The 26,080-nt window shown below is 48.9% G+C and overlaps 1 protein-coding gene across 2 annotated transcripts in view; it reads right to left on the bottom strand.

Annotated features, from left to right (window-relative positions):
* The window catches only part of Prmt8 (protein arginine methyltransferase 8), an 88,204-nt gene extending 63,713 nt beyond the window's left edge, over positions 1-24,491 (bottom strand). The window contains exon 1 of one of the 2 annotated variants that reach the window (XM_057766258.1): positions 22,902-24,491. In XM_057766258.1, coding sequence (XP_057622241.1) covers positions 22,902-22,976 — 75 coding nt within the window. In that variant the 5' untranslated portion in view covers positions 22,977-24,491. The remainder of the gene's footprint in view (positions 1-22,901) is intronic. The other variant, XM_057766250.1, reaches the window with a different exon arrangement.
* Between the last annotated feature and the right edge of the window lie 1,589 nt (positions 24,492-26,080).

The following is a 26,080-nucleotide window of genomic DNA, read 5'->3' as shown; positions in this document are numbered from 1 at the left end:
AAGATCAGAATATTTTATATTGTGATAGTGTTATTAATATGAGATCTTGGAAATGAACAAGAAAGAAAAGGCTATAGCTGCATAGTGATATGTTTGTGGGTCAAGTTGACAAGGGTCAATTTTCCTTGTTAGTTTTGGTTTGTTTCTCAATTGAAGAAACCACTACTGAGAAAATGCCTCCACAAATTTGGCCTGTGGAGGACAAATGGGGGACACCTTCTTGATTAGTAATTGAAAGCCCAACCCATTGTAGCTGGTGTTACCCCTGGGAAAATGGTCTTAGGGAATACACACACACACACACACACACACACACACACAGTCTGTGGAAGTCGATAAAAATATTTCCTCTGATTCAGTTACTGCTTTCAGATTCCTGCCTTGAGTTCCTACCATGGCTCCCCTCAGTGAAGGAGAGTGACCTGAGAGTTATAAAATAAACTTTCTTCCCCAAGCTGCTTTTGGTCATGGTGTTTTATCACAATAGAAGCCCAAAGATAACTGTGAACCCTAAAATTACTGCTTTATGAAAATAAATGCATAGATTAAATAGATAGGTAAATAGTCTCCCCCAAGGGGCAGGAAAAAAAGAATAAAGGTGACAAAGGAACAAACAGCAAGATAATAGGCTTAAACCTAATCGCATCAACAATTACATTAAACATAAATGGTTAAAACAGCTCTATTAAAAGGCACAGGCTGTCATACTGAACTTTTGAAAACAAGCAGATGCTTCGTTTCTGAGAGGCATTTTAATGTTATAATAGGGTAAAAGTGGAGAGATGAAGAAACTATATGTGTTGATGTCAAAGAGCTGAAAGCTCAGCAGCCATGCTAATAGCAACACCCGCTTCCAGGTAGATAATGTTAGGGGACACTTTCCAATGTCCACTTTATCAAGAGGATATACAATTCTATAAACTTTTATCCATCTTTTAAAATGTTACAAAAGTTATCAAGAAAGCCTGACATAATTATTTAGGACATAAATCAAAACATGAATCAAAATATGCAGGGGCTGGGAGTACAGCTCAGTGATTGAAGCTCAAACAGCATGAGCAAGGTCTTGGGTTTCATCCCCAGCACTAGCAAAAATAGACTGCAATGAGTTGCCCTGTCATACAGAAGACAGTAATGAGACTGGAGAGGGAACCACGTGTGCTGCTGGTGAGGCTGGTATTGCTCTCATGGGGAACAGTATAGAGGGTCCTCAAAAAAGTTAAAAATAAAACTACATATAATGAAGTGATTCATTTTTAGGCACACACTCAAAATAACTGAAAGTAGGTTCTGAATGAGACAGTGATGCTTCCATATTCATTCCAGAATCGTTTATGACGGCTAAAATATGAACACCAACCAAGGGCCTGCTGATGCACGCACACAAGGAATATTATTCAGCTTTAAAAAGGAAGGGAATCCTGTCTGGGGGTGTAGCTCAATTGCATGGAGAATGCCCGGAGTTCAATCTCCAGCACCATCAAATGCAAAAAGAAAGTACAATACATGCCACAACCCAGAGGAATTCTGAGCACGTGGCAGCCTGTAGACTAAGACAGTCATAAACGCCAAATGCTGGGCCAGTCCACCAGTCTGGGTAATTGGAGCAATCAATATTATAATGACAGACGTTAGGACCATAGCTGCTGGAGGCTGGGTAGAAGTCAGAGCTGTGTGGTGTCAGGGGGATAATGTTTCTGTCTTCAAGAGGAAGAAGGTTCCATGGAAAGATGTCAGGGACAACGTCAGAGTGATGTGAGCGAGTTTGGTGCTGTAGTGCCCGACATGTGGTTAAGATCTACATGCTGTGGCTATGTAGATGTCGCCAAGTTATAAACATATGGAGAAAAGTTCTGATGGACTAATAAGGCAAGGTAGAGCAATCCCATTAAGTGGTTTAAAGGCACTCAAAGGAGCCAGGCTTGGACTAAGAGCCCAGGAGGTAGCGCCACCCTTCCTAGTGCTTCCAAACTCCCCAGCTAAGGTGTCTACTTAGATAGCACCTTAGCGTGAACTTGCTCATCAGGCCTTTTCTCCTCTGAAAGGAGTGGGGAGAAGAAAGGCCAATTTCAAAGACCATCTTCCCAGGGACTGCTGGCTCAGATCCTGAAGGGTAGAGACAGTAGCCATAGGAAGTGAAGTAAAGCTGGGGCTGAAAAGACATAGGAAGGTCGGAGGCACATGTAACAAGCCTTGGGTTGCTGAGGCCCTAAACACATACACAAACTCCTGCATCCTCTACAAAACCTGAATCGTTGCATCCTCTGCAGCCTCCTGGGGCTGTTCAGCCCCTGGCCTGCCTGCTGTTCCTCACACCCTACAGCCTCCTTCTTACCCCAGGACTGAGCACCAGCTACTGTCCTCCCACCGAACCACTCAACAGTTCACATCTCTTCCTACATGGGTGTCTACACCTCTCCGAACACTGTCTCCACGCCGCCCTGTCTGCAAACACGGCCACCTCTGTTGCAGGCACTCTCATGTCTGTGTTTTCCTCAGAGCTCCTTTCAGCTCCTGACTCTATTTCAGGTCCTTGTTTGTTGTCTGTCTCCCCCGTAAGATGAAAGTTCTCTGTTGGCAGTGCCAGGCTCCTCTACCTTCACACCAGTTCTGAGCGCCGTGCCTTGTACTGAGTGGGTGTTGGATAAATCCCTGGATGGATGAGGAGAACCCTAAACCAGTTGCCAAAGGGGCTGGGACAGAGAGGAGCAGGAAGGGAATCCAAGAGACACATTCTCAGCCAACAATCAGGACAGAGGAGCCTCTTCCGTGCCCAAGCTAGACTAAGCCCCACTCCAGCAAAGCCAGATCCTTGAGGACAGAGATGAAGCTGAAGTCATAGGAAATACACTGACAGAGTTTAAGTTCATTAGCAAAGATGTTAAGTTGACTCCCACCTACTCCTTGAGCTCTTTCTTGGACTTAACCCCTTCTCAAATGCTGTCCCCGTGTCACTGGCCTCCACTATGTCCCCCTAAGACCATGACAGGCCTTGTAGCCTTTGCACTCCCCTCTGCCTGAAACCACTACCTTCTTCCTCTCTGCTGTCCACTTACTTGCTCAACTCATACCTGGACATCCCTGCTGAGTTTTCAAGGCGGTCAAGATGGCGATTGTTAAATATGATGGGGTCACTTTTGTGTATGTCACTGTCCCCTCCCCACCAGAGAGACATCATGAAATTCCCTCTCCGAACTGAACACAGACAGTCTTCTGAGGAAGGTTTCATCTCTGGCTCTGTGTAAAAGAGAGCCGTGGCTTTGACGTGTTTCAAAATGGCTGGGGTGGGGGGCCAAGCTCACAGCCTTCTGGGACAGGCCTTTGGCTCGTTTCTTCCCACACTGCAGGTCTCAGTATGGGAAGTCTGACTTTAAAGTTCTGAGTCTTTTTCCCCCCTGGTTTTTGTGGGAACCCAAGCTGGTTTTGAACATACTATGTAGCCAGAGATGGCCTTGCACACCTGATTCTCCCGCCTCTACCCACTGATGACTGGGATCACAGGCATACATCACCACACCAGGCTCGGTTCTGAGTCTTACGTTTTCCCCTAGCAGCCCCTCTCGAAGTCCTCTCTTGACTCTCTCCTGTGCTTTTCCTAATTTCCCTTAGACTGATGCTCTCCTTACCAAGCCCCCAAATCTCTACTAAATGTGTATGCTTCTCAAAGACAAGGACCACCAGACATGGTAGCACACACCTAAAATTCCAGCGCTTGGGTGACTGAGACAGGAGAATTGCACTGAGTTTGAAGCCAGCCTGGGTTACAGAGTAAGTTCAGGTTAGACAGGACTACAGAAATGAGATCATATCAGCTATACAAGGATGTATGTGCACTACACCACACACACACACACACACACACACACACACGAGAGGCCGATAGAGCCAGGTCTTAGTTTTAACTGCATCCTCTCATCATAAATGACATGGGACTAGCAGTAGAAAATTCCATCTGTTGAATACACAAAGGAATGAGTGGACAAATAACCCTGGGAAGGAGACTGAGACCCTGAGAGTCTAAGTGACTTTACCTTGAGTCCCTCTTCCTTGGAATCTAGCACAGCCTCTCTTCCTCACTGGGCGTCATCCCAGACAGTTAGGGTTGATATACTGCTCTTTGCTCTCTTTGAGCTCAATTTTAGCTTGCGGACTGGATCTGCCTTTTGGGTTTCATAAGGGGCAAGCATTTAGCAACCCGGAACAGCTATCACCATCACTACCAGAACAGCAGCCACCCTTCACTGAGCAGCCCCTGTGCTAAAGGCTTTGTTAACGTGTCTTCATCTGACCCTCACACGAATCTTTTGAACAGGGTAGAAAATGCGATCCATAGAAAATTACTCACTAACTCAAGGCCCTAGAGTTAGAAGCTAGGAGGAGCCAGACTCCAGCCTTAAGAAAGCACCTCTCGTGGTTTGCCTGAGATATGAGAGCCAGTGCTGTTCCGTGGTCATGGGGACAAATGGCCAATGATGACAGCTCCTGTCTGGAACACTTCCCATCCAAGGTTCCTGTTGGACCCCACAAGGAAGTGTTCTGAGCTCTCCATTAAGTACCTCCCTAATCTCCTAACTGGGGAGACTTGACCCTGTACATGAATCATAGAACCCAGAGTTCATCTCCATGACCACAGAGAACCTGTCTTTAGTTGGACTCATAAAAAGATCTTGAAGAAAGCTTGGGCTGTTCTAGGGGGTTCAGTGGCCTCAAAGACCATATTGGGCCAGGATCTCATTTCTAGTCCCAGCTTGACCCCTGACTCTGCCTGTGTCCTTGAACCTACTTTTCTTCTCTCTGGTCTTTGAGTCCTCTCTACTGAAATCAGATTCAAGTTTAGATACTTTCAGCCAAAGACTCAAATAAGCATTTCCAATGGTGACAGGAGCGCAGTGAGAAGGCAGAGGTGATGCCACCCACATTTGGTAGCAGGGTGACTGCACTTCCTCTTTGCTCTAATCTTCTGAACACACACCTGTTGGTCTTTAAATGGCAGCTTCCAGAGGCCATGTGAGTCATGTGTGGGCCGGCTTAGTCCATGCCTCCCCATTAGCACCACTGCATTTGTAATTAAGGAAAACGCCAATGAAAGACAAAGCCAGAGAAATTATGTACATAGTTCTTAGAAGTCAACTGCAGGGACAGCCAGGACTCCAGCATGAATAGAAGTTTCAAGAAACTGCCAAGGCCAAGGGCAATGCATAGACCCTGAGAACAGCCTGTTCCCCTGAGTGGGCTAGAGAATCGTTTAGGCTCTGATCAGTGGATAATGGAGCCATTGGATTCCCATGAAGGGTGATGACCGGTGATGTAGATGGCAGTCCAGTGTCATAGGCTGATCATCCTGTGGCCATGATATCCACCTACAGAGATGATTACTGACCCCACCTCTAGAGCTTTTAAACCCAGTGGGTCCACTCTGGGGAACTTACAAGTCTAATGGCTCCAGGAAGTGTTGCTGTGACTGGTACAGGGGACACCAGGGCAACCAGGGACCACGTAGGTTCTAGAAGGATAACTGGTTCTCTTGAAACCAGTTTTGTGGGCACCACAACTGGGAAATTGCTGAGCCTGTCTAGATCACAACCTCATTCTCATCTGTAAACTGAAGTTAGGATGCATATCCACTCACAGGATTATTTAAGGTTTAGACTGGATGACCTGGTGTGTTGAAAGGTGCCCACTTCCTGCACAGAGTGCGCTAAATGAATGAGGCTGACCATTTCTGTTTGTGAACATGGCTTAGTGGACATCACAGCTGTGGGGGGGGGCTCCACAACGATCCCTGGATCTCAGGTGAGAGGAGAGAAGTTACCGGAATTCAGAGTCCATGTACCTTAAGGAGAGAAGTAGGTAATAACTCCAGTTTGTACAAGAAATCTTGGTTTATACGGACCACACAGAGAAGGAACAGGGGGATACACAGTTGACTGTACTCTCCTCCTTTCCTGCTGCTGCTGCTGCTGCTGCTGCTACCCCAGGACAGACCTAGCCAATCAGGGGATAATAACGGGGCTGTTGAAGACCTGGGAGAGGGGTAGTATAAAGGTAGAGTACTCAGCTCTGCACAGGAAGCCCCACAGATGTCCTGGGGACAGACGGCAGGGGAACGGGAGGAGCAGCCTTAAGATGGCCAGCATGCTTCATTGCCTTCAGTGAAACAGATGTGGTCAGAAAGTTTCCACTGCCTGGGCCAGCAACTGCCCCCCCCCCCATTCTGCAGCAGCAGTGGGCAGCACCAGGCTGTTCCCTGGCATTCCCAATCCTGGCATTCCTGGCAACTCTGGCAAGATGAGTCAGAAGGTCCTGGGGCCACGGCCAGCTCCAACACTAAGCCAGTCAGGTGCTAACATCTTTGGTCCCCGGGAGGGGACAAGGCAGCACCTTGCAGGGAGCAGTACGGTAGGGTGAGTTCAGGAGAGCCTGGAAAATGACCACAGCACCTGATCTCCAGCCCCCAAACCAACTCTCTGACTCGAACAGGGCAACTTGTCATCAGGGGGCAGTCACTGCCACCCTGCCCCCTCCTCTGTCCAGATCCTCCTTGTCCTTCTGGACTGAGGCTGGAGAAAGATTCCGAGATCTGTAAAGTTGCTTTAGGATCCTCGGAGGAAAGCATCAGGGCAACATGCTACAATGTAGTATTCATTATCTGAAGCTAGATGAAATAAAAGCCTCTTGAAAGGTATACGCTAGCGCATGGGTCTGCCTCAGACAGGTACGCGACTAAATTCACAGCCATTATTAAAGATAGTCCCAAAGCTCCTGACATGTGACGCTCTCTTTCTTCAGATTCTGGCTCCCTTTGTCAGAATGCTTGAAAGAAACTGGTACTGGGGGAAAGACATGCAAGAAGCCCAGAGCTGGGTTTCCAAAGATATCTGGGAACAACAAAGTACAGGCGATCTGATAGACGGCACCATAAAGAAATGGATGCTCTCCTGGGGCTCAGTGGGATTCACTGAAACTGTACTGGGAAGAACAGATTAATACACAGAAACTCCAAAAAAGACCTCCAAAAGCCCCTGCTGTCGGGTAAGGTGTTGGGCGGGTCTAAAGGTCCTTTCGCCTGCCAAAATGTAAGGGAACTTAACCAGGCATAACCAGTAGAGAGGACATCCGCTCTGCCGGGTTAGCATCAGAACTATGATGGCGAGATAGCTGAAAACCTCAGATACCCTGACTCTTGGCTTCACAGAGCTCTGGAGAACACATACAGTCTCAGCAATGGCCGGCCACACAATAAACGGTTGTCTAGTGGGACTCTAACTCCAGTGTGTTGAATCCCATGACCCTCAGCCTAAAATTATTTAATTCCCACTAAGGCTTAAAGATCTTGGAGGACACTAACCTTCCCTAACAGCACACTTTCAAAATATTTCTGATGCCATTATCCCTGGTTATTAAGGGGCCACTCCATAGAGCAAGACAGACAGGAATCACCTCGCCTGCTTTTCAGAGACATCACCAAGCTCCCTGCCTGCTAGCCTCCAACCACAGACACCAGACCACGGCTTCTGCCTCTTGGTTCTCTCCTTTGACCGTGGTGTCTGGTATCAGATGGGGACCAGAGAAACTAGAATGAATGAAAAAGGAAAGCAGAGGCCGTTCATCCTTGGGGCTCAGGACAGGTCCCCACTGGCCCCACAAGATCACGAGGCCTCCACTGGTGAGTCAGAGGATGGACCTGAAGTGCTCAAGGATCTCGGATCACTGAGAGAGTGGAGCAGGGTGCAGGCTCAACAGAGCCTACGAGAGAAGCTACTAGAGTGCCCTGCGGCAAAAATCACAGTGCTCCTCCGTACAGGCTGCCCACGCAGTTTGGGTTGCTTTACATCGGAGAGTAGCAAGGATCTATTTTTAACCATGCAGATGAAAGAGTAAAAAGCAGTGCTGAACCAAGAGCAGGTGTGCAGCAAAGAAGCCCGGGCCAAAGTAGAAGCAGAAGTCTGATGGCTTCTGAACAGCATCTCCCCTGTAGACTCGTGTGCTTAACTCTTGATCCCCCGGCTGGTGGTGCTGTGTGAGAGGCCACAGACCCTTGTGGCCACGGGCCCTGTTCAGTAGAAGCAGGTTGCTGGGGATATACTCTGAAGGTTAAATTTGACGCTTACTTCCAGGTTAGTTTTCTTTGCCTCCTGACCCAGACATGCCATGATGTGAATATCTCTCCCACAAACTTCCACAAGTACTGAATTATTCCACCATGTCTTTCTTCCCATTGTGGGCAGCACCCTCTGAAGTTATGAGCCAGAGCATGCCTTTCTGACTGTATGTCTGATGTTTCTGTCAGAAAGACAAGGAAATTGACTGACGTGGGTGTCCTGTCCACTTTGCCTGTGCAAAGTCACTGTGAGACTGTAGCTAGAGACACTCTCAGTTCTCATCCCTTGACTGACGACATTTAATCTAAGAGCAGCCAGAGTTAACAGACCAACAAGGGGGAGCAAGCTGCTAGATCCAAACTCTTAGCCACCTGTTTCCAGATAGATTTTTCCAGGCCTCTCTGGCTATCTCTACCATCTCTTGTTGTGGCCAAAGGGCAAGGCAGTCCCAGTCACCAGCGACAAAATTCTGGCTCCTAGTCCTTGCTGAACCTTGTGTTCTCCTTATCACAGGGGGCCTGGAACATGGAGGACAGACTTGGGATTGGGAGGTAACAAGTACCTAACAAGCTTCAAGGGTGCTGGGGAGATGACCAAACGGGTAAAAGCACTTCTTATGCAAGCATGAAGACCTGGGTTCAAATCCCCAGCACCTAGACATGTAAAAGTCAGGCATGTCTGCACGTCTCTAACTCCAACACTGGGAGGGGGTGGAAAATGGATTCTGAGAACTTGCTGGCTAGTTGCCTTAGCCAGCGAGCCTCCTGTGCAGTAAGAGACCTTGTCTGAAGGCAATAAGGCAGAAAGGGATAGTGAAAGATATCCCATGACCTGTCTTCCTCTGGCCTCTGCACACGTATACACCATACATACCAATGAAACACACACACACACACACACACACACACCAGGCCTTGTTGAAAAGAGAGGAGTCTAGGTCTGTAGCTTTGGTGACTTAATATTCAGCAAGATGAAGATACACAGAGCAGAAGAAAGCGGGAGTTGTAGGAAAGAGAGGAAGACTAGAGGTGAACACCCAAGAGATCTGGGGTTCCAATGAGACGTCTAAGTGGAGAGATCCTATAGGCATGTGGGGTGACCTTGAAGGGGAGAGCTTGGCCGCAACTCTGAGGTTGGGAAGCAGCGGCAGATGAACCAGAAAGGAAGCTGCCGTCCTCAGTGTCACACTGTCGCAGAACACCTGAGGCAGGCTACCTAGGAAAAGGGACTGAGACAGCTCAGAGTTTCAAGGTTTAGAGTTTGAGGTTGGGCTGCCGCACTGGCTGGGCCTCTGCTGACGGAAGGCAGGTGAAAACATCTTATGGCAGTAGGAAAGAACCATTTCATCTCACATCGGGAGACAGAACGAGACTGTAGTCCCATAGCCTGTGCTGAGCCAAAGTCATGAGACTCAAGTACCTCCCCGCCGGCCCCATCTCTTTGTTTCTATTCCTGCTACACAGCAATGGGTTTCGCGAAGATAATTTCATTCACCTCTGTCCCGTGATTTGACCATCTGCACTCCAGCCCCACCTCTCAAAGGGCCATCTTCCATTCCCACCATTCCAAGGGCAAAGCTTCCAAATGCATTCAACCTCTGTACGCAGACCACATACAAACCAAGGAGAAGTCAGGGCAAGGATGAGGTCACCTAGAGGAAGCAAGAGAAGGCAGCCCAAACCCCAGCCCTGGGGGAGATCCCTGCACCCACATAACACGTGACGGAAATTTGAGGCCGCAAAGCCACCTTCTTAATCCTGAACCCAGCCCTCTCTCCACTTGGCTGTTCTCAGAGCTGACTATCATCTTGACAGAATCGAGAGCCGCCTAGGAAGACACCACTGGGAGAGTCTTAAGGAAGTTTCTAGGTTGTTTTAAACATGGGTGACACCATCCCAAGGGCTGGGTGCGTGGGCTGAATAAAAAGGAGAAAACAAACAGAACACCAGCATTCAGCTGGGACACTGCGTGACCAGCAGCCTCACAATCATCCCTTCCCCGCCCTTTCTCACCCCTTCCCTGCCTTTCCCCGCCCCTTCTAGCCTTCCCATCCCCCTTCTCCCCCCCCACCTTTCCCTACCATGATGGACTGTAGGCTCAAACTGTGAGCCAAAATAAACCCTCCCCTTCCATAAATTGCTCCTGCCAGGCATCTTTATCGCGGAGGCAGGAAAAGTAACTGAAGTCACTCTAACCATGTCCCACACTTGTGACATGCTCTCGGGGCTGAGACTTCAGACACCGCCTCTATCTCCAAAGCTCCAGCCAGCAAGTAAAACTGCCCCCTGTATTTGGTGAGCACGTGGAAGGATGAGTGTGGAAGGATGTGAGCATGGTTGTCTGTACACAGTACCTGCCCCCTCAGACAGGGGTGCACAGACCCCTGCAGAAGCACACCCATCCCCCACTCCCATAGCCTGCCAGGAGTCTCTCATTCACATCAGTTCTCCCAGAATATCAGAAGCAACTGTTCCCACTCCGAACTCTAAATTTTCCACTAACAACAAAACAAAAGCTGGGCAAGTTCCAAGAGGAAGAAAAAAAAAAAAAGAAAGAAAGAAAGAAAGAAAGAAAGAAAGAAAGAAAGAAAGAAAGAAAACATTTGCCAGGCTACTTTGTGTCCAACGTCATTATTAAATGTAACGCTCCTAGCCACCCATACAATGTGCTTTGTAAGCCCACAGGGATGGAAACTCAAAACTGATGCCCCCAGCCTTCCTCTTCCACACTAAAACCCTCAGCTCTAATTTGAGCAGAGGGACATGGAAAGAGATTCTATTACAAGGAGATTGGTGCTGGGGCGTGGGACACAGGTGTAACATCACTCAGCTGTTAACTAGTCTGTCTGTACCTAATTCACACGTGCACCTGGAGTCAAAAGTTGGCCGATCGCGTGTTAATATTAACAAGGCTAGTCCTCAGTTAAAATCCTATCTACACTTTTGTCTTGGCTGTAATCATTTGTGGACTCTCTGAGCCTCTTCAGAGATTTGCTGTCATAACTGCTTGTCTGGGAGAGATGGAGTCCTTGAATTGAACGCATCTGCGGGAATCCCAGCCTTTCATTTTCTGGGAGCCCCAGTGTTGAAAGGCCACCACTTTACTTCGTCTAGTGGGAAATTATCTCCCACAATGCAGTGGCAAATAGGGCCCTAATTGATGAATTTGCTAATCGCCACTCCCTTTGTAGTGCCATTAGCCTAATTTGGCCCTACTCAACTAGACTAGCTTGGGCCAGTCCAAGCACACACAATCTTCTCCTAAGGGATTTACAGGCAAGAGGGGAGAAAGTCCAACTCATTAACTAACCATCCAATCTCTCCTGTGAGCCTGGGCATCTCTCTCCTGTTTGTCTTCTCCTCTCTTGCCTCAGTTTCTCTCCATTAAGAACATTAAGGAGAGGGCTACACTCATACAGTAATTAACAGGTGAAGGTTGGTTTGGTTTCGTTTGTTTTAAGGAGACAGGCTGGGCAGGGGCACAGCGACACCTGAGCCATGTGTGCTTCCTCGGGCACACTGTAGTCTGCCCGACTGATGCTCCCTTCTCTATTTCCCTCAGATTATCGGGGATGTTCTGGGATTGCACTTTTGTTAAAGATGTTATCAGGTACCAGAGTGCTTACCCTCCAGGGATGAATGAGCCCCCAGTGCAGAAGGTCAACCTGTGACCACCCTCCAGTGACAAACCTGTTGCCACGGGACCAGGGCACCCAAAGGCAACATATATGCTGGATTCCTGTTCCCAGCTGTCTTGGACCACCTAAACTTGAGCCTTTCCATACCTGCTCAGCTCCTGCCTCTGCTGCACCAATCACATGATGTCACCAGCTAAGGCTCTCTGTTTGTCTGCTCCCATTTTAAGACTCCACCTGGTAAGGCCAGGTGATTAACGATGGCTCATAGGCTCATTGGTTAGCGCAAACCTCATGCTAACCACTGTACTTGTGTGATCAAACCCACTCACCACTCAGAATGGCCTTCAGGGATGAAGTTCTGTTACAGATCATGGATAAATGCCAGGTGCAGATACACGGAGTAACCTGCGAGAGCTGGCAAGCCGCAGATAGCTAAGGTCACAGTTTGGCCAGAGAGGCCAAGAGCCTGCCTTCAGCCTTCATTCAAGGCCAAGCAATCAGTAGCCTGTTCTTTAACTGTTAGTAAATGCCAAGAGACTGGCTGTCCCCTTGCCGTCCAGAGTGCCTTGCCAGTACACTGCTGATGGGTTCACAGCTCTGCCTCTTAAATAACTCCACTGGCAACTCCCAAACAAATCCCCTGGGGAGCTCACCCACTGCAGTACAGTTACAGGTCTGCAGATGTCAAAAAGGTGTGTGCCTTTTCCCATGCCTACAAGTTCATCTAGTGGGGAGGAGCTGGTGTAAGGCAAAAGGGAAGACAAGCTTGAGGTAAGGAGTGTCCATAAAGAGAGGACAGAGTCAGGAGGGGGCAACATGGTAAAGTACTTGTCATGGACACGTGAGGACCTGAGTTTGGATCCCCAGCCCCTGAGTTTAAAAGGGGAGGTGGGCTTGCTGGTCAGTTGATCTTGCTGGATTGGGAAGCTCCAGGTTTAGGAGGAAGATGAGAGATAAAGTCAGACACTTGATACAAACCTCGGGTCTCTGCGTGTACACATGTGCAACATACATTTGAGCGAAGCAGACACCACACATGCACCAATAATATATTAAAGAGGGAGAGGCAGAAATGGAGAAAAAGAAAGGGGAGAGAGAGAGATGTGTCAATAACGGAGCACATTCCAACTCAGAGCATTACCTACCAGCCCCCTACCAACTGTCTACTCCTGGTCAAGACAGTTAACCACTGCAAGTTGCAATTTCCTCACTTCCAAAATGCAATTGACAAGACCTGCTTTTTACTGCTGCTATTAAGGCACACAGTGCACCCCCCCCCCGCCCCGCAGCATTTACTATAGCCAATGGAAATGAGAATATAAACATTAACCATGATAGTTCTTGTGATAATTGCCACAGCTCTATGGAAAAGCCTTAATCAGAGAGCCTGGGTTAGGCGGGCAGCTAAGTGAAGGGGAAGAGGGCAGTGTGGGGAGAGGAAAGGGAAGGGGTGATGGAATAGTCTGGACTGGATAATCAACCTTCCACTCTTTCATCAGCCGGGTTCTGACTCAACTTACTATATTGTGGGCCTGGTATTGGGTGACCCTACCTGTGGGACTGTGTTCCTTTCAAAAGATGTATACATGAAAGTGACTGACTGTCTTGGATGTTTTTGTTGTTGGTTTGGGGGTTTGAGGTTCGAGTTGTTGCTGCTGCTGCTGTTGCTGCTAGTTTTGTTTTTATTTTTGGTTTTGGTTTGGTTTGGTTTTGGGTTTTGCCAACTCAACACAAGCTAGAGCCATCTGGGAAGACTTAATCTCCATCATATCACCCGTAGGCAAGTCTATGGGGGCATTTTCATGATTAATGATTGATATGAGAAGTTCTGGCCCCCTATGGGCCATGTTAGTAAATGGTCCTGGGTTGTGTACGAAAGCAGGTTTAGCAAACTATGGGGAACAAACCAGTAAATATAGCAAGCTTTTTCGCCAGCTACCAGCTCATAACAACACGGGAAATTATTATTAATTATGAAAGTTCAGCCTTAGCTTAGACTTGTTCTCAAATAACTCTTATAACTTAAGTTGACCCATTTATATTCATCTATGTTCTGCCTTTCCCCATACTGCCCATCCTGCTTCCTCTGTGTGTGGCTGGCAGCTCTGCCTTTCTTCTTCCCAGAGTCCTCTCTGTCCCCAGAAGTCCCGCCTAACTTCCTGCCGAGCTATTGGCCATTCAGCTTTTTATTACACCAGTCACGGCAATACATCCTCACACAGAGTATGAACATTGGGCACCAGATGAAACATTTATCTCATTATACTTTATTAGTAAAAAATCCAAGCCAGGTAGTGGTGGTGCACGCCTTTAATCCCAGAACTCAGGATGCAGAGAGAGGTGGATCTCTGTGGGTTTGAGGCCAGTCTGGTATACAGAGTGAGTTCCAGGACAAGCTCCAAAGACAGAGAAACCCTGTCTCAAAATAAATAAATAAATAAATAAACAAACAAACAACAACAACAACAAAAACCTCGGAAATCAGATATTGAGGTAAGAACCTGACTGATAAGAACAGCAGCAGAGAAGCAACCAGCTAGCTCCTCTTTCTCTCTCCTTCCTCCATCTAAAAGGGCCAAGAATCTCCTAAGCCCCTCCCTAGTACTTCCTGTGTCTCTCTATATGGCCTCAGTCCTCCAAAACCTCTATGTAATTTTGGTCAGCTAGTACCTAGCTACACCCTCTGATTCAATGTAAACTTTATTGTCAGTCTTGGGAGTGTCAAAGTGCAACCAAAATATCCTACAACAAATAAGCAATACTCCTCCATGGCCTCTACTTCAGTTCCTGCCTCCAAGTTCCTTCCTTGAGTTTCTGCCCTGTTTTCCCTCAGTGATTAAAGTATGGCCTGAGATTTTTACGCTGAAATAAACCCTTTCTTCCCCAAGTTGCTTTTGAACTTGGTGTTATATCACAGCAGTAGAAATCCTAAGACAGTGGCTTTCCTTCATGATGACTTCCTTCATTTGGGATTACAATCTTTTTGTTTTGTTTTGTTTTGTTTTTTGTTTTTTTGAGACAGGGTTTCTCTGTGTTGCTTTGGAGCCTGTCCTGGAGCTAGCTCTTGTAGACCAGACTGGCCTTGAACTCACTGAGATCTGCTTGCCTCTGATCCCTGAGTGCTAGGATTAAAGGCGTGCACCACCACCGCCCAGCCGGGATTGCAATCTTAACAGAAGTGATCAAGTAAAGATGAAGTCGTGAAGTCCCACTGCAGTGGGGGAGAGCAGATAAGCCAATGTGGCAAATGACCTTCTAACACACACACACACCACGGCAGAGCACCCTGTGAAGATGGAGACAGAGACCAGTGTGCTATGGCTACAAGCCAGGAAATGCCCAGCACACTTGGCAACCACAGGAAGCTGAGAAGGGGAAGGAACAGGAGAGGATGCTCACCAGAGCCTCCAGACTGAACCAATTCTGTTGGCATCTGGATTGCAGACTTCTGGCTTCAGAACTGTGAAAGAACTAATTTATTCCATTTGAAGCCACCCAGTTTGTGGTACTCCACTACAATAACACTAGGGAATGCAAGTAAGTGATGAAAGCAGAAAGATCTTTGAAAACCAACCAATCAACAAATAGTTTTAGCGTTCACTTCTTCCCACAAAGCAGTTAGCTCGGAGTCTAGGTGTGATTCTGATGGCCTTGAACTTAACCTTCAAGGTGGTGCACTCTATTAGACAGGAGTGTTTTTTCCTGGCCCACCAACACAATCTCCAGGAGGAGTTGCATGGATGTGGGGGGAGGGGCGAGATAGTGGTCTCCACCGCAAGTTCTGCTATACCCTTGCTCCCCACACGGCATTTCTGAGAACTTTGGAGGTGAAGGTGGCAAGATGGTAGTGGAGACAACAGGAGGATACCCAGAAAAGGGAAAGTGGGACCTTTTCTAGATGGCTGCCAAGCCTACAGGTCCTCATTTTCCTATTGATTTTTCCTTCCTTTGTTTTCATTTTTCGGTTCTTGACTTTGGTTTTCCTCATGTCTTTCCAGATCATGAAGTGGACAAAATGTGGGTTTTGGTGACCTAGAGTCAAAGTTTAGGGGCTTGGAACATACTCATTTCAGGGCCTTGGAAAGTCACACTAGTTATCCTTGCCTTGACTTCTTAACCTACACAATGGGAATAGCATGTATCTCCCAGTGTCCCATGGGATGGAATGTGTAACAGGGCATCTAAAGGTCATGTGAAGAGGAAGGAGATCTCATTGTGCACAATTTCCAATGTCTGCATGGAGAAGAATAGCGCTTTGGATGATGCTATGGGTCAAGATATACCAGAAACCATGAGCAAAAAGTCAGAACCAGGGGGAAATGGAGCAGAGTTTGTTCTTTTAAATGTGAAAAGAAATATTTTGGATAGGTCTTCATACTAGTAACCATAATTGTGTGTACTCATTTGTGTGTACAAATAACTCATAATTGTGTGTAACTATGTGTAGTTTGGGTTTATTGGCATTATTCAGAGCAGAGTCTCTGATTTCCACTGTATTTTCCAAAATTTTATTTAAAACAAAATCATGCTAACAAGGATCTAGAAACTATTTGAAGAGTTAGAGTGAGAATGCACAGTGTGCTCCTAGTCTGATAAGGATTTTATATGCAGTATCCTACCACGATTTCTTAGTTTGTTCATTTTTATTTTCTGTTACAGCCGAAGAATTAAAGCTCAAAATGGGCACGTGTCATGCTCAAATCGCAGAACTGTCAGACTATTAAAATACTCTCCTATTGCAAAATAGATTCACTTTCAGTTAACCAGTGTGTGTGTGTTGTATGTTTGTTTTGTGTGTGTTTGTGTGTTTTCACATTTTTAAAGGAATAAAGGCTTTGAAATAACAAAAAAAAAAGTCAGAACCAGAAATTTGATGCTCTCTTTAAAGGGGGCAGAAACATCATTGCTCTGAGATGCGAGGGTGTTGTTCTCTGTCTAGATTTGAGTTTCAGCTCCACGATGGTGACATTATGAAAATGTGCAGGTCAAACTGTTTGCATTTATCAAAATGGATGGATCTTTACCTATGGGTAGCCCATTAAAAATCTGAAGAAAGCTATGATCTTTAAGAGAATTCTAATAACAAGTGAAATATAAAAAGATATTTGTGTGAAAGAACTGACAGCCTGAATGATACCAGACAGAAGAGTCTTCTCAAATGCTCCCCTCTGCATGACCCCTGTGAGAAGCCTGATCTCAGAGTAGTAGAGAGAGGGGGTGGGATTTGAACACAAACTATAAAAGAAGTTAACAGGCTTGGCATGGTGGTGCACACTTTTAATCCCAACACTCAGGAGGCAAAGGCAGGTGGAGCTCTGTGAGTTTGAGGCTAGTCTGATCTACATAATGAGTTCCAGGCTAGCCAAAGGTACATAATAAGACTCTTTTAAAAGAAGAAAAAAATGGAGTCGGTAACTAAACCCTTAGCTAGAAACTTAACCACCTAGTTTTACAAAAGTAACTGTAATTACAATCTGAAAGAGCAGGCTCAGAAGCCAGGAAGAACTTCTCAACTACAGAGATACGGGAAGCTAGGGGAACCATTTTCTCTGAAGCCTTTTGACAAAAGACCACCAGGTAGGCAGCTAGGCATCTTGGGTAAGGGCATTCAGAGGCAAAAGTAATGGACAAAGCAACTTTTTGGAGGTCCCCATCCATCCTTTGACTGCTTCAGTTCGCAAAGATGAAGCCCCCTGTGTCTCATACACACAATAGCCTCTTGGCGGCTCACACATTGTCAGGCTGCCCATTTCTTCCCTGCTGGCACAGTACAGTCCAAGGTGTAAGTAGTGTTTTTACAGATTTCTGCATGTTCCACACTGGTATGTGAGAATCACTTCGCATCGCAGTTAGCAAAGAGGAGGAAATGAAGCTCACTCCCAAATTGGAGACAGGAGTGTTGTGTTTCACCCTCTTTGACAGCCAAAAGCCAATTTAGGACTTTCTACAAAGCCAGATTTGCCAGGGGGAAAGACATGTGGATATCTTCTTTAATCTCCTAAGCTCAATCAGTGTTTGCTCAAGAAAGAAATATGAATGTGGATTGTGCATTAGGGGCCATTTAGACAAGAGAGGTAAAGAAGGGAGAGCCCACCCAGACTGAACTTCTTCTAGCAAGATTTGTATAAGCTGGCAGGATAACAGCCAGACACCAAGTACTGGCCAGGAATGAGCCAGACTCCTAACCCCAGCACAAGACTAAATGTATTTAATCATAACAGCAATCTTCTCTTGTTACTGGTTCAACACAGCAACACGTCTAGGGAGCCTAGAACTAGACTTAAAACTGAGTCACCTGACTCCAGGGCCTGAGGAGGTATTTGGTGGGCACGCTCCTCAGAAAGAGACCTAGAAGCAGCTCATCCTCAGAGAAGCATCTGCCTCCTGCCTCCTCTTACTTCTGTCTCTAATTTCTCTGACATTGGGATAATGGGGCCATGCACTTTGGCTGAAAGTGAAGCTGAAGCTAATGTAGACTTGTAAGTCTACACAGCACTTGGAAAGTCGGCTTAGTTACCCCCATAACTCCAGCTGTGCTCATGGGTACCCAGACTCTGTCATCACTGTAGGATCTTCCTCAGTCTGTGACGATTCTCTTTGTGGGTCAGCAAGTCGACAGAACATCCAAGAAGCATTCTTGGAAAGGGTTATTGCAAAACTGTTTTTTCTAGCCCTGCTTTAGGGTGATGGATCCCCAATCGAAGAGTTACTAACCATAAACAATGCATCAGGTTTTCACCAAGAATCAGTTCAGCAAGAAAAACAGAGAAGGGCCCTTTGACTCCCTGGCTTGTAAGAGGCCCTTGTGATTAATACATTTATCTTCTTTTAGATGAATACCCCATAGCAAGAGGCAATGATTACCAAATATTGGATAGATCTGCGAATATCCAGAATGTACCAAAGTGCTCTGAGTGGTTGTAACTTCTGGATTCCAGAATCTTCATCCACTGTGAGTTTTAAAGGACTGCATTGGCTCTAGCACAGCAGAAGAATATGAGATGGGGACCCCAATTTTTAGAAACTCAGAAGGCTTGAAAAAGTCTTTTAATTACACAAATCAATTCAATATAGCACGTTATTTACTATGAGGCAGATACCACGCCAAAAACAAAACATATAAAAAAGTTGCATATCCAATTGGAGAAAGAGATATGTATAAAAGACAATTATCTTGCAATAGGAAAGGCAAGAGGCAAGCGGCACAAACGCCTAAGAAGAAGTGATAGATTGCTATCCCTAAGGAGAGAGGTTAAATAAGAGGTCTGGGAAGGCTGCCCAGAGGAAGCAACATTTGATTTGAGTCTTGCAGGTCGAGGGCGACTCCCCCCGAGAAAAGAAGAATTGGGAGAGGCTTCCTAGATGGAGGGAATGGTGGGAAGAACACAAGGCATTCAGTCCTAAATTCAGCCATCTTGGAGACTCCCATGGGGTAGATGTTAAAGGGCCTTGCCCACTGTGTTAAGAACCCTGGTACGCTGTAGGAATTGGGGCAGCTCCTAAATTTTGAGAGAGCTGCCCTATCAAAGCAGATGTATCCTTTCCAAAGCCAGCCATGCAAGGATGGGAAGACTGGACCAGCATGGCCAGCTGCCAAAGGCTAGGGCCCTGGCACAGGATAAAGGGCCTTCCCTGGGCACTGAGGGTAGGCTGCAAAGGGTGGGAGTGGAGGCTCTGCAGATGTCACAGGAGGTAGAGTTTGCCTATTCTATTCACAAAGCCCTTAGTTTATCCCCAGCACTGGGTAAGTCCCAACGCAGTGTGTCAAATGCTTATAATCCTAGCGCTCGGAAAGTAGAGGCAGAAGGATAAGGAGTTCAAGGTCACCCTCAAGAGTTTGAGGCTTGACTGGGGTTCAGAGACTAATGAGAAGAGGCCTGGAAGTGAGGGCACGGGAGGAAGCAGGAAGTGAGGTAGGGTAATGCCCCGGTGTTCCCTGACACCACACACAGAAACAGCTCAGATGAACAAATTAAGAAGACGAAATCGGAGTGATTGAAGGTGCACTCAGGACCAACTGTAGCCACAGAGACTCGCACTGAAGGTTCCATGCCCTACGGTCTCTCCTAGCTTCGGGCCTGGAGACTATGGTCACAGTACAAGTAGCTACATCCCTCACCCCTTACCTCTGCCTGATGACTGTCTCCTCATTCCAAATCTTTACCTTATGAAAAAAACCTCCTCTCATCCTGCCATCCTCTCAGCCTCCCTCCCCATTGCCTTTTTTCCTTCCAAAGTAATCCTCTCCTCCCACTCCCCATCCACTCCCATTCACACGGCATCTTGCTAGAAATAGCAAGAGTAGGGCAAAGAGCAACGAATCCAAAGTGAAGGCAATCCACGTTCCAAGCCTGATTTAGCCCACCAGCTGGCTGTAGACACTACCTGACCTCAGGCTACTTTGTGCCCTCAAATATAGTGAAAACCAAATATTCGCCTTTGCTTCTTTAACAGCCTTAGTCCGAGGACAGAACACAAGGAGGGTGCTAAGACCAGCCAGAGGCCAGGCAGGATGCAACAGGGCTCTCCAGCAGGAGTGTCCACTAACCTGTAAGTTCTTTGAGGACAAGAGCCAGACCATTGGGGTCTTAGGGGAGGTGTCTACTTTTTCCTGGTACAGAGTGAGTGCCTGTTAGGGACTGGGCAGAAACCATTGTCACCCTGACCTCCACATTTTCACAAGGTGGCTCTTGCCAACCCTACAACGTGCAAGCAATGCACCCCCACAATACCCCACTTTGGAAGCACTGCTTTTCTCCTAGCTTATTCCAAAAACAGCCCGTTCCTGGAGGAACACCAAGCGGTAGTCACGAGGCCTGGATGCCTCGCTGGGCACGTTTGTTTGACCAAGTCTGTGTTCCATCCTTTCTCCAAGGAAGTTGCTGAGAGCTGAACCTCCTCTGTCCTCCTTTGATTCATTGTCCCTCCACGGGGCCCCAGCTGGGTATTTTCCTACCAAGCTGCCTTTATGCCTCCTCCCCTTCCCCCACCTCTCTCTGTCTTTCTTTCTCTCTGTTTCTCTCTCTCAATCTCTGTCTCTGTCTCTCTCTCTCTCCCCGCCCCCCGCCCCCCCCCCCGCCAAGCCCCCCGCCCCCGCCTCTACTGCTGTTTTCATTGATGCCTTGAGCAGAGCTGGCATGTGCGACTGCTGAGAAGGGGGAGCGTGGAGCAGCGGGGGAAGCAAGTAAAAATAGCCTGTCGCGCGTCGCTCTGCCTGCTCCGGACGCCTTTAACCCTCACGGAGAGGGAGAGAGCCGCAGCCGCCACTGCACACTGCGGAATGTGACCCGGGTCTGCACCAGACTCCACGCGCCAGTCCGGGTGATGGCAGATCAGGACCCATGAAAACTTTTTTATTTTTATTTATTTATTTTTAAGACAAGCAGAACTGAGGTGGGGTAGGGAAACCGAGGGGAAGAGCCACAGATACCGAGCTTCAGGGACTGCTACGTGCCTGGTTCAACACTTTATCAGAGCGCGGCCTTGAGACTCCAAGCTATTTTTAGAAACCTGTTCCTTGGGTGGGCGATCAAAGGGCGGAGGGGGAGGGGAATGAAGAGAGTCACTCAGCTGCGATGTTGAGCGCTGGGTACTGTACTCGGTTTCAAAGGTCTGCTCTCGGGCTGGGGGTGGGGAAGAGGATGGGCTAGGGAACGATACACGGGCTGGCTTTGCCCTAACTCAAGGAGAACAAAACATTAGCTGCTGAATACCCCTTGTCTTTCAAGCCCTAGAGCACGTTTATTTAAAAAATAGACAGCTGCTAGAAGCATGCTGCCTCTAGTGCCCAGGAAATGGGGATTCTTAAGCTTTGTTGCCTACACTGTCCGGTGGGAATGAGTTGTGACCTCTAGGAAAGAAGGCCAGGAAGGGTCTTCACATTGTTTTTGCATTCCCGCTAGGCCGGGACTGTTGCCGCGCCACACCCCCATCTCCGCCCCACGCTGCATATGGGTTACCGTATGTGAAATGTACGGCAGCCCCACCAGACACTGGGCTATTAATAGAGCCCCGGAGTTTGCTCTGTGTCTTTTTCCTGCCACCGAATAAGGGATGATCACACACACCCCACTCCGCCCCCACCTCGGCGCTCAATTCCTCCGTGAAGGTAAGGGGGCTGCCCACGCCGATTCCCTCCGTGACTACAGGTGCCCAGATCCGAGGAACCATCCCGCTTTAATGACAGCGGGGTCAGAGTGAGACGAAAGAACAGACTTGCTGGGTACCCAAAGCCCCGCTGGGCTCTCTGAAGATCAGGGCCAACTCCGGAGTAGAGAAAGGGCAACTAAGGGGCTGCCGTGAGGGCTGCCGAAGACGGAGGGCAAGAGTATCGTGGAGCTAGAGCGGCCTCCTTAAAAGCTGCTGCGGGACAAGGGGCCTCAGACCCGTTTCGCGCCGCAGCCTAGGGCGGGCAGCCCCCACCGCCCGTGCAGGCTCGGCTGCGGCAGGCGCTGTCCCTGGTGCTGAACGGGGCCGTGGCCGGAGAGCCCTCCCCGGGTTCTGCGCTCCCGCGTCTCCTCTAGCATTTCTGAACTGCCGACCTTCAGTCCAACCCCCGGTGTGGGCTGGAGGGACCTGGTTGCAGGTGCTTGAGTATTGCCACCAGGTCGGCCCCCTGAGGCCGAGAGCTCTCCGCGGTGCTGCAGGAACCCGGAGGTTGGGGACCGCCTCGAGCTTGAAGGGTAAAGCCCAAAGCAGCGGTGGGAGATGGTCGAGGTACTGCAGGGAGCAGACCTGGCCCTAATATAACCCACCCCAGCTCTGCGTAAAGCCAGGATCCGGGATTACTATCGGAATTCAGTGCACAGGGGCAAGGGAACGGGGCTGCCCAGGGTCTAGGACTTGGGGGAGCAGAAAGGGAGCAGCGGGTGGCAGGAGAGGGCGATGGGGGTGAAAAAAGACTTCTACATTTTCAAGCGGGGGCAACTGAGTCATGCACCGTCGCCCCCCACCCCTACACTCCTCTCTCTCTCTCTCTCTCTCTCTCTCTCTCTCTCTCTCTCTCTCTCTCTCTCTCTCTCTCTCTCTCTGCCGGCAGAGACACAGCGGAATGGGGAAAGTTTGGCACCGCGGCAGCGGTAGTAGCAGTTACCAGCGGCGGCACACGGGGGTCCTGGTGGGCGGCAGGGTCGCCTAAAGCCCCGGCCCGGTCGCCTCCTTACCTCCGTGCTTTCGACTGTGTTCTCCGCCATTTTCCTCCGGAGGAGCAGGCAGCGGGAGGAGTGTTTCATGCCCATAAGAGCCAACAAGGGTTTGGGGATTCGAGATAGTAAAGAAAGAGAGAGGGCTGGTATGGCTTTAAAAGAGAGCCAAAGAATGCGAGAGGAAGGGGGGAAAAATCCCCAGCCAGCCCCTCTGCCTGAGCGTCCTCGGCGACAATCGAGCTCCGTGGAGTCCCTCCTGCGGTCGCCACTTTGTTCACGTTTCCTCGCTCTTCATCTGCCTTGCATCCCTTCGCACACTTCCAAGTTCTCTCTGGTCGAGCTCGCGACCCCCTCCGCGCCCCTCTCCTCTGCGCGGCGGGCTGGGCGGTAGGGAGGCGGCCCCGAGGGCTAGCGGGCTGTAGCCGCGGTTCCGAAGTCCGGCAGGCGGGAGGCGGACGCCAACTCTCCCAACTTCTGCCGATCGCTGGGCGAAGCAACACGCGTCCTGCTCGGCGCTCCCGGGGGCTGAGCGGGTGAGTGGGGGCGGGGTGGGAGGTGCGCGGGAGCGGGCGGTGGCGGGGCGCTGACGGCGGGGACCCCCAGCCCGCCCCCGTGCCCGGGACCGCGGGGTCTGGGGGCCGCCTGCGCTCCGCTCCGCTCCTGTCGCGGCGCACACCTGGCGCGGGGGCTAGGGTTGAGCGCACGCTGCAGGGCCGTGCGCCAGGCTCCCGGAAGCCTGCGTCCGCGAGGCTGTCGGAGGTTCTCAGCCCGGGTGCGAAACCTCCTAGCTAAGGCAAACCCGGGGTAAGACTCGGCCACCGTCACCTCGTCTTCGTCGTCGTTCTCCCTGCCACCACCACCCCCCCTCCGGCGATTCCTGGATCCTTCGCGGATTACGGTTTGGGGAGTGAAAGGATGGGTGTCTGGAAGGGGGAGGAGGGTTCCTTAACTCCTTCAACTCTAGGACTGAGTAGGCCGTCTCTATCTAGCCTTTCCTTCACTCTCTGAGCCCAAGACTAGAGGGGCTTCAAACCTCTCTCAGGAGAATCGGGTTGGGTTGAAGGTGGCCGCTCTAGGTGGCTTGGGAAAATGATCAGAAACAAGTCAATGAAACGACTTGCCGTCTACCTTCCCTATCTCTGTCTTGCCTGACAGCCCCCCACCCTGGCCCCACATTTCTCCTCCCCCCCTCCTTCCCCCTCCCCCACCAGCAGATTTTGAAGTCCCTTTTATGGGAGAGAGCTGTGAGGATGTCACGTACCCATTAGGATTCTCTAGATCCTTTTTTAAGGGAGTTTGGGCGGCAGCGGGGGGTGTGAATTTTTATACAATGCATTCCTGTCTTCACTTTGAGAGCTTTTTTTCTCCCTTTCGGCCATCTGTCAGGCACTGGGGGACAGAACAATGGGGGAAGGAGGCCGCACTCAGGACACTTTAGCTGGCTATCTCAAAGACAGCTGAACTTCAAGTTTCCCGGCCCCACAGGCCAATGACAGGGACCTCACAGGTGCCCCCATTACATCCTGCTCAATTTATTTCCGTCTCCATTTGACTCATGTGGTCCAAATGCCCTGCTTACTCTGATCGTAACCTTTGATAGTCAGGAAGTGTAAGAGTGATTGTCCTCAACTAACCCGGATCCATTGAGGAAAAGGGCCAAACCAGACTCAGTATGATGAATTCCTCTATCAGACCAGATCCTCCAGCAAAGAGAAGAGATACTGCCGTAAGTGGGGGGTGAGAAGTGAAAAACGGGAAGAGGAGACGGTGAAGAATGGGAAGGATTAAAGAAAACGCAGCAAGAAGCTTGGGTTAACTGAACCACATTTATTATATGCTCTGAACAAGAGTAAATTCAAATGAATGACCTCAACCTTCTCAGTCCACAGACCTAAATTGGAGTTGGGCACAAATGAGTGATCTTTGGCAATACCTGGTCTTCTTCACTACCATCCTGCCATTCTTCCAAAAGTTTTATAGGGGAGCGGGGGTATAAGTGCATTTAAAGAGTGACTCTTACCCTCTGGTACCTTCTGTTTTCTAAGCATCTTCTCCCAGATCAAAAGACTCTGCGATGTTGGATCAAAAGAGGCTCAGTACTTGCACAATCAAATAAGACTAGAAAAAGCAAGATCCCCACCCACACACTGAGCCAGTCCTCTTGCAGACTAAGGACCCTAGATCACAGAGAAGGAGACATTTTTCTATGGTCCCTTGACAAGCTGTGGAAGCGTCTGAAGCCAGCTCTTCAGCCTCCTGACTTTCAACCCAACACTGTCCCCACCCCACACTCCTTCTGCTTGTTCATCCATTCTGTGACTAACAGGGGAGGAGGGGCGCTGAAGCAGGCTCCCACCGAAATAGGCTGCTGCTGTACGTGATTATGTTGCTATGAGAACCTCAGTGGGGGTGTTTCCTCAGTTCTCTGTTGAAATCGGTTGCTGTGCTTGGCTTCTCCCCAAGTACAGACACCGCTCCTGTTGGAATGGGAAAGGGACACGGAGAGCTGTGTTTTTACAGCAAGAGTTTTCTATTCCAACTCAAAGCCAGACTGGGTCACCGAGTGAGGGATCTAGGCCACTAGGGTTGCTCTGCAATGGCCAGAGGAAAGCATGAGTGTGACCTATCACGGGTGATGCCCCCGCCCCTCCCTGGACCCTCCTGGAGCTGAGCTACTGTCCCTGCTTTGCGCCTGTCTAATTACAGATTCACACACTGAAAGGTGGAGCTTGGAGTGATTTATTAGTCTTCAATACTACGTGCACCCGTACACACATACAAACATGTATACACACAACAAGAATTGCCTGAACACCCACCTCCTAGGGTTATAAAAATCCATGCTGTCTGAAAAACACATAGTAGGCCCTTTCAAGGACTATTTTCTCGCCATCCCCTCAGAAGCCAACCCTTTTTTGTATCAGAACACTCTCTTTTCAAGTTAGTTGATACTGATTGAGCATCTCTTGGGTGCCTCGCTCATAACAGGAACTTGGCTTAACAAGGCAACAGAACCCACCAGACTTCTGCTAAGTTCTCAATTTTTAGTCACCTTGACGCTTGGATCAGAATGTTTGTAAAGCTTTTGGAGAGTTTTGTGGCAAGTGAGCAAACATGGGCTGACGGAGGCGTTCAGCACTTGTCACATTGTGTGTTTTATGTGTCCTGTGGCCAAGTGCTCCCGAAGACCCGCTAGC

The sequence above is a fragment of the Chionomys nivalis genome, chromosome 1 (assembly GCF_950005125.1).
Source record: "Chionomys nivalis chromosome 1, mChiNiv1.1, whole genome shotgun sequence".
In the NCBI taxonomy this organism is placed as follows: Eukaryota; Metazoa; Chordata; class Mammalia; order Rodentia; family Cricetidae; genus Chionomys; species Chionomys nivalis.
The sequence above is the reverse complement of the archived record's forward strand: the minus strand, read 5'-3'. Positions and strand labels throughout refer to the sequence as shown.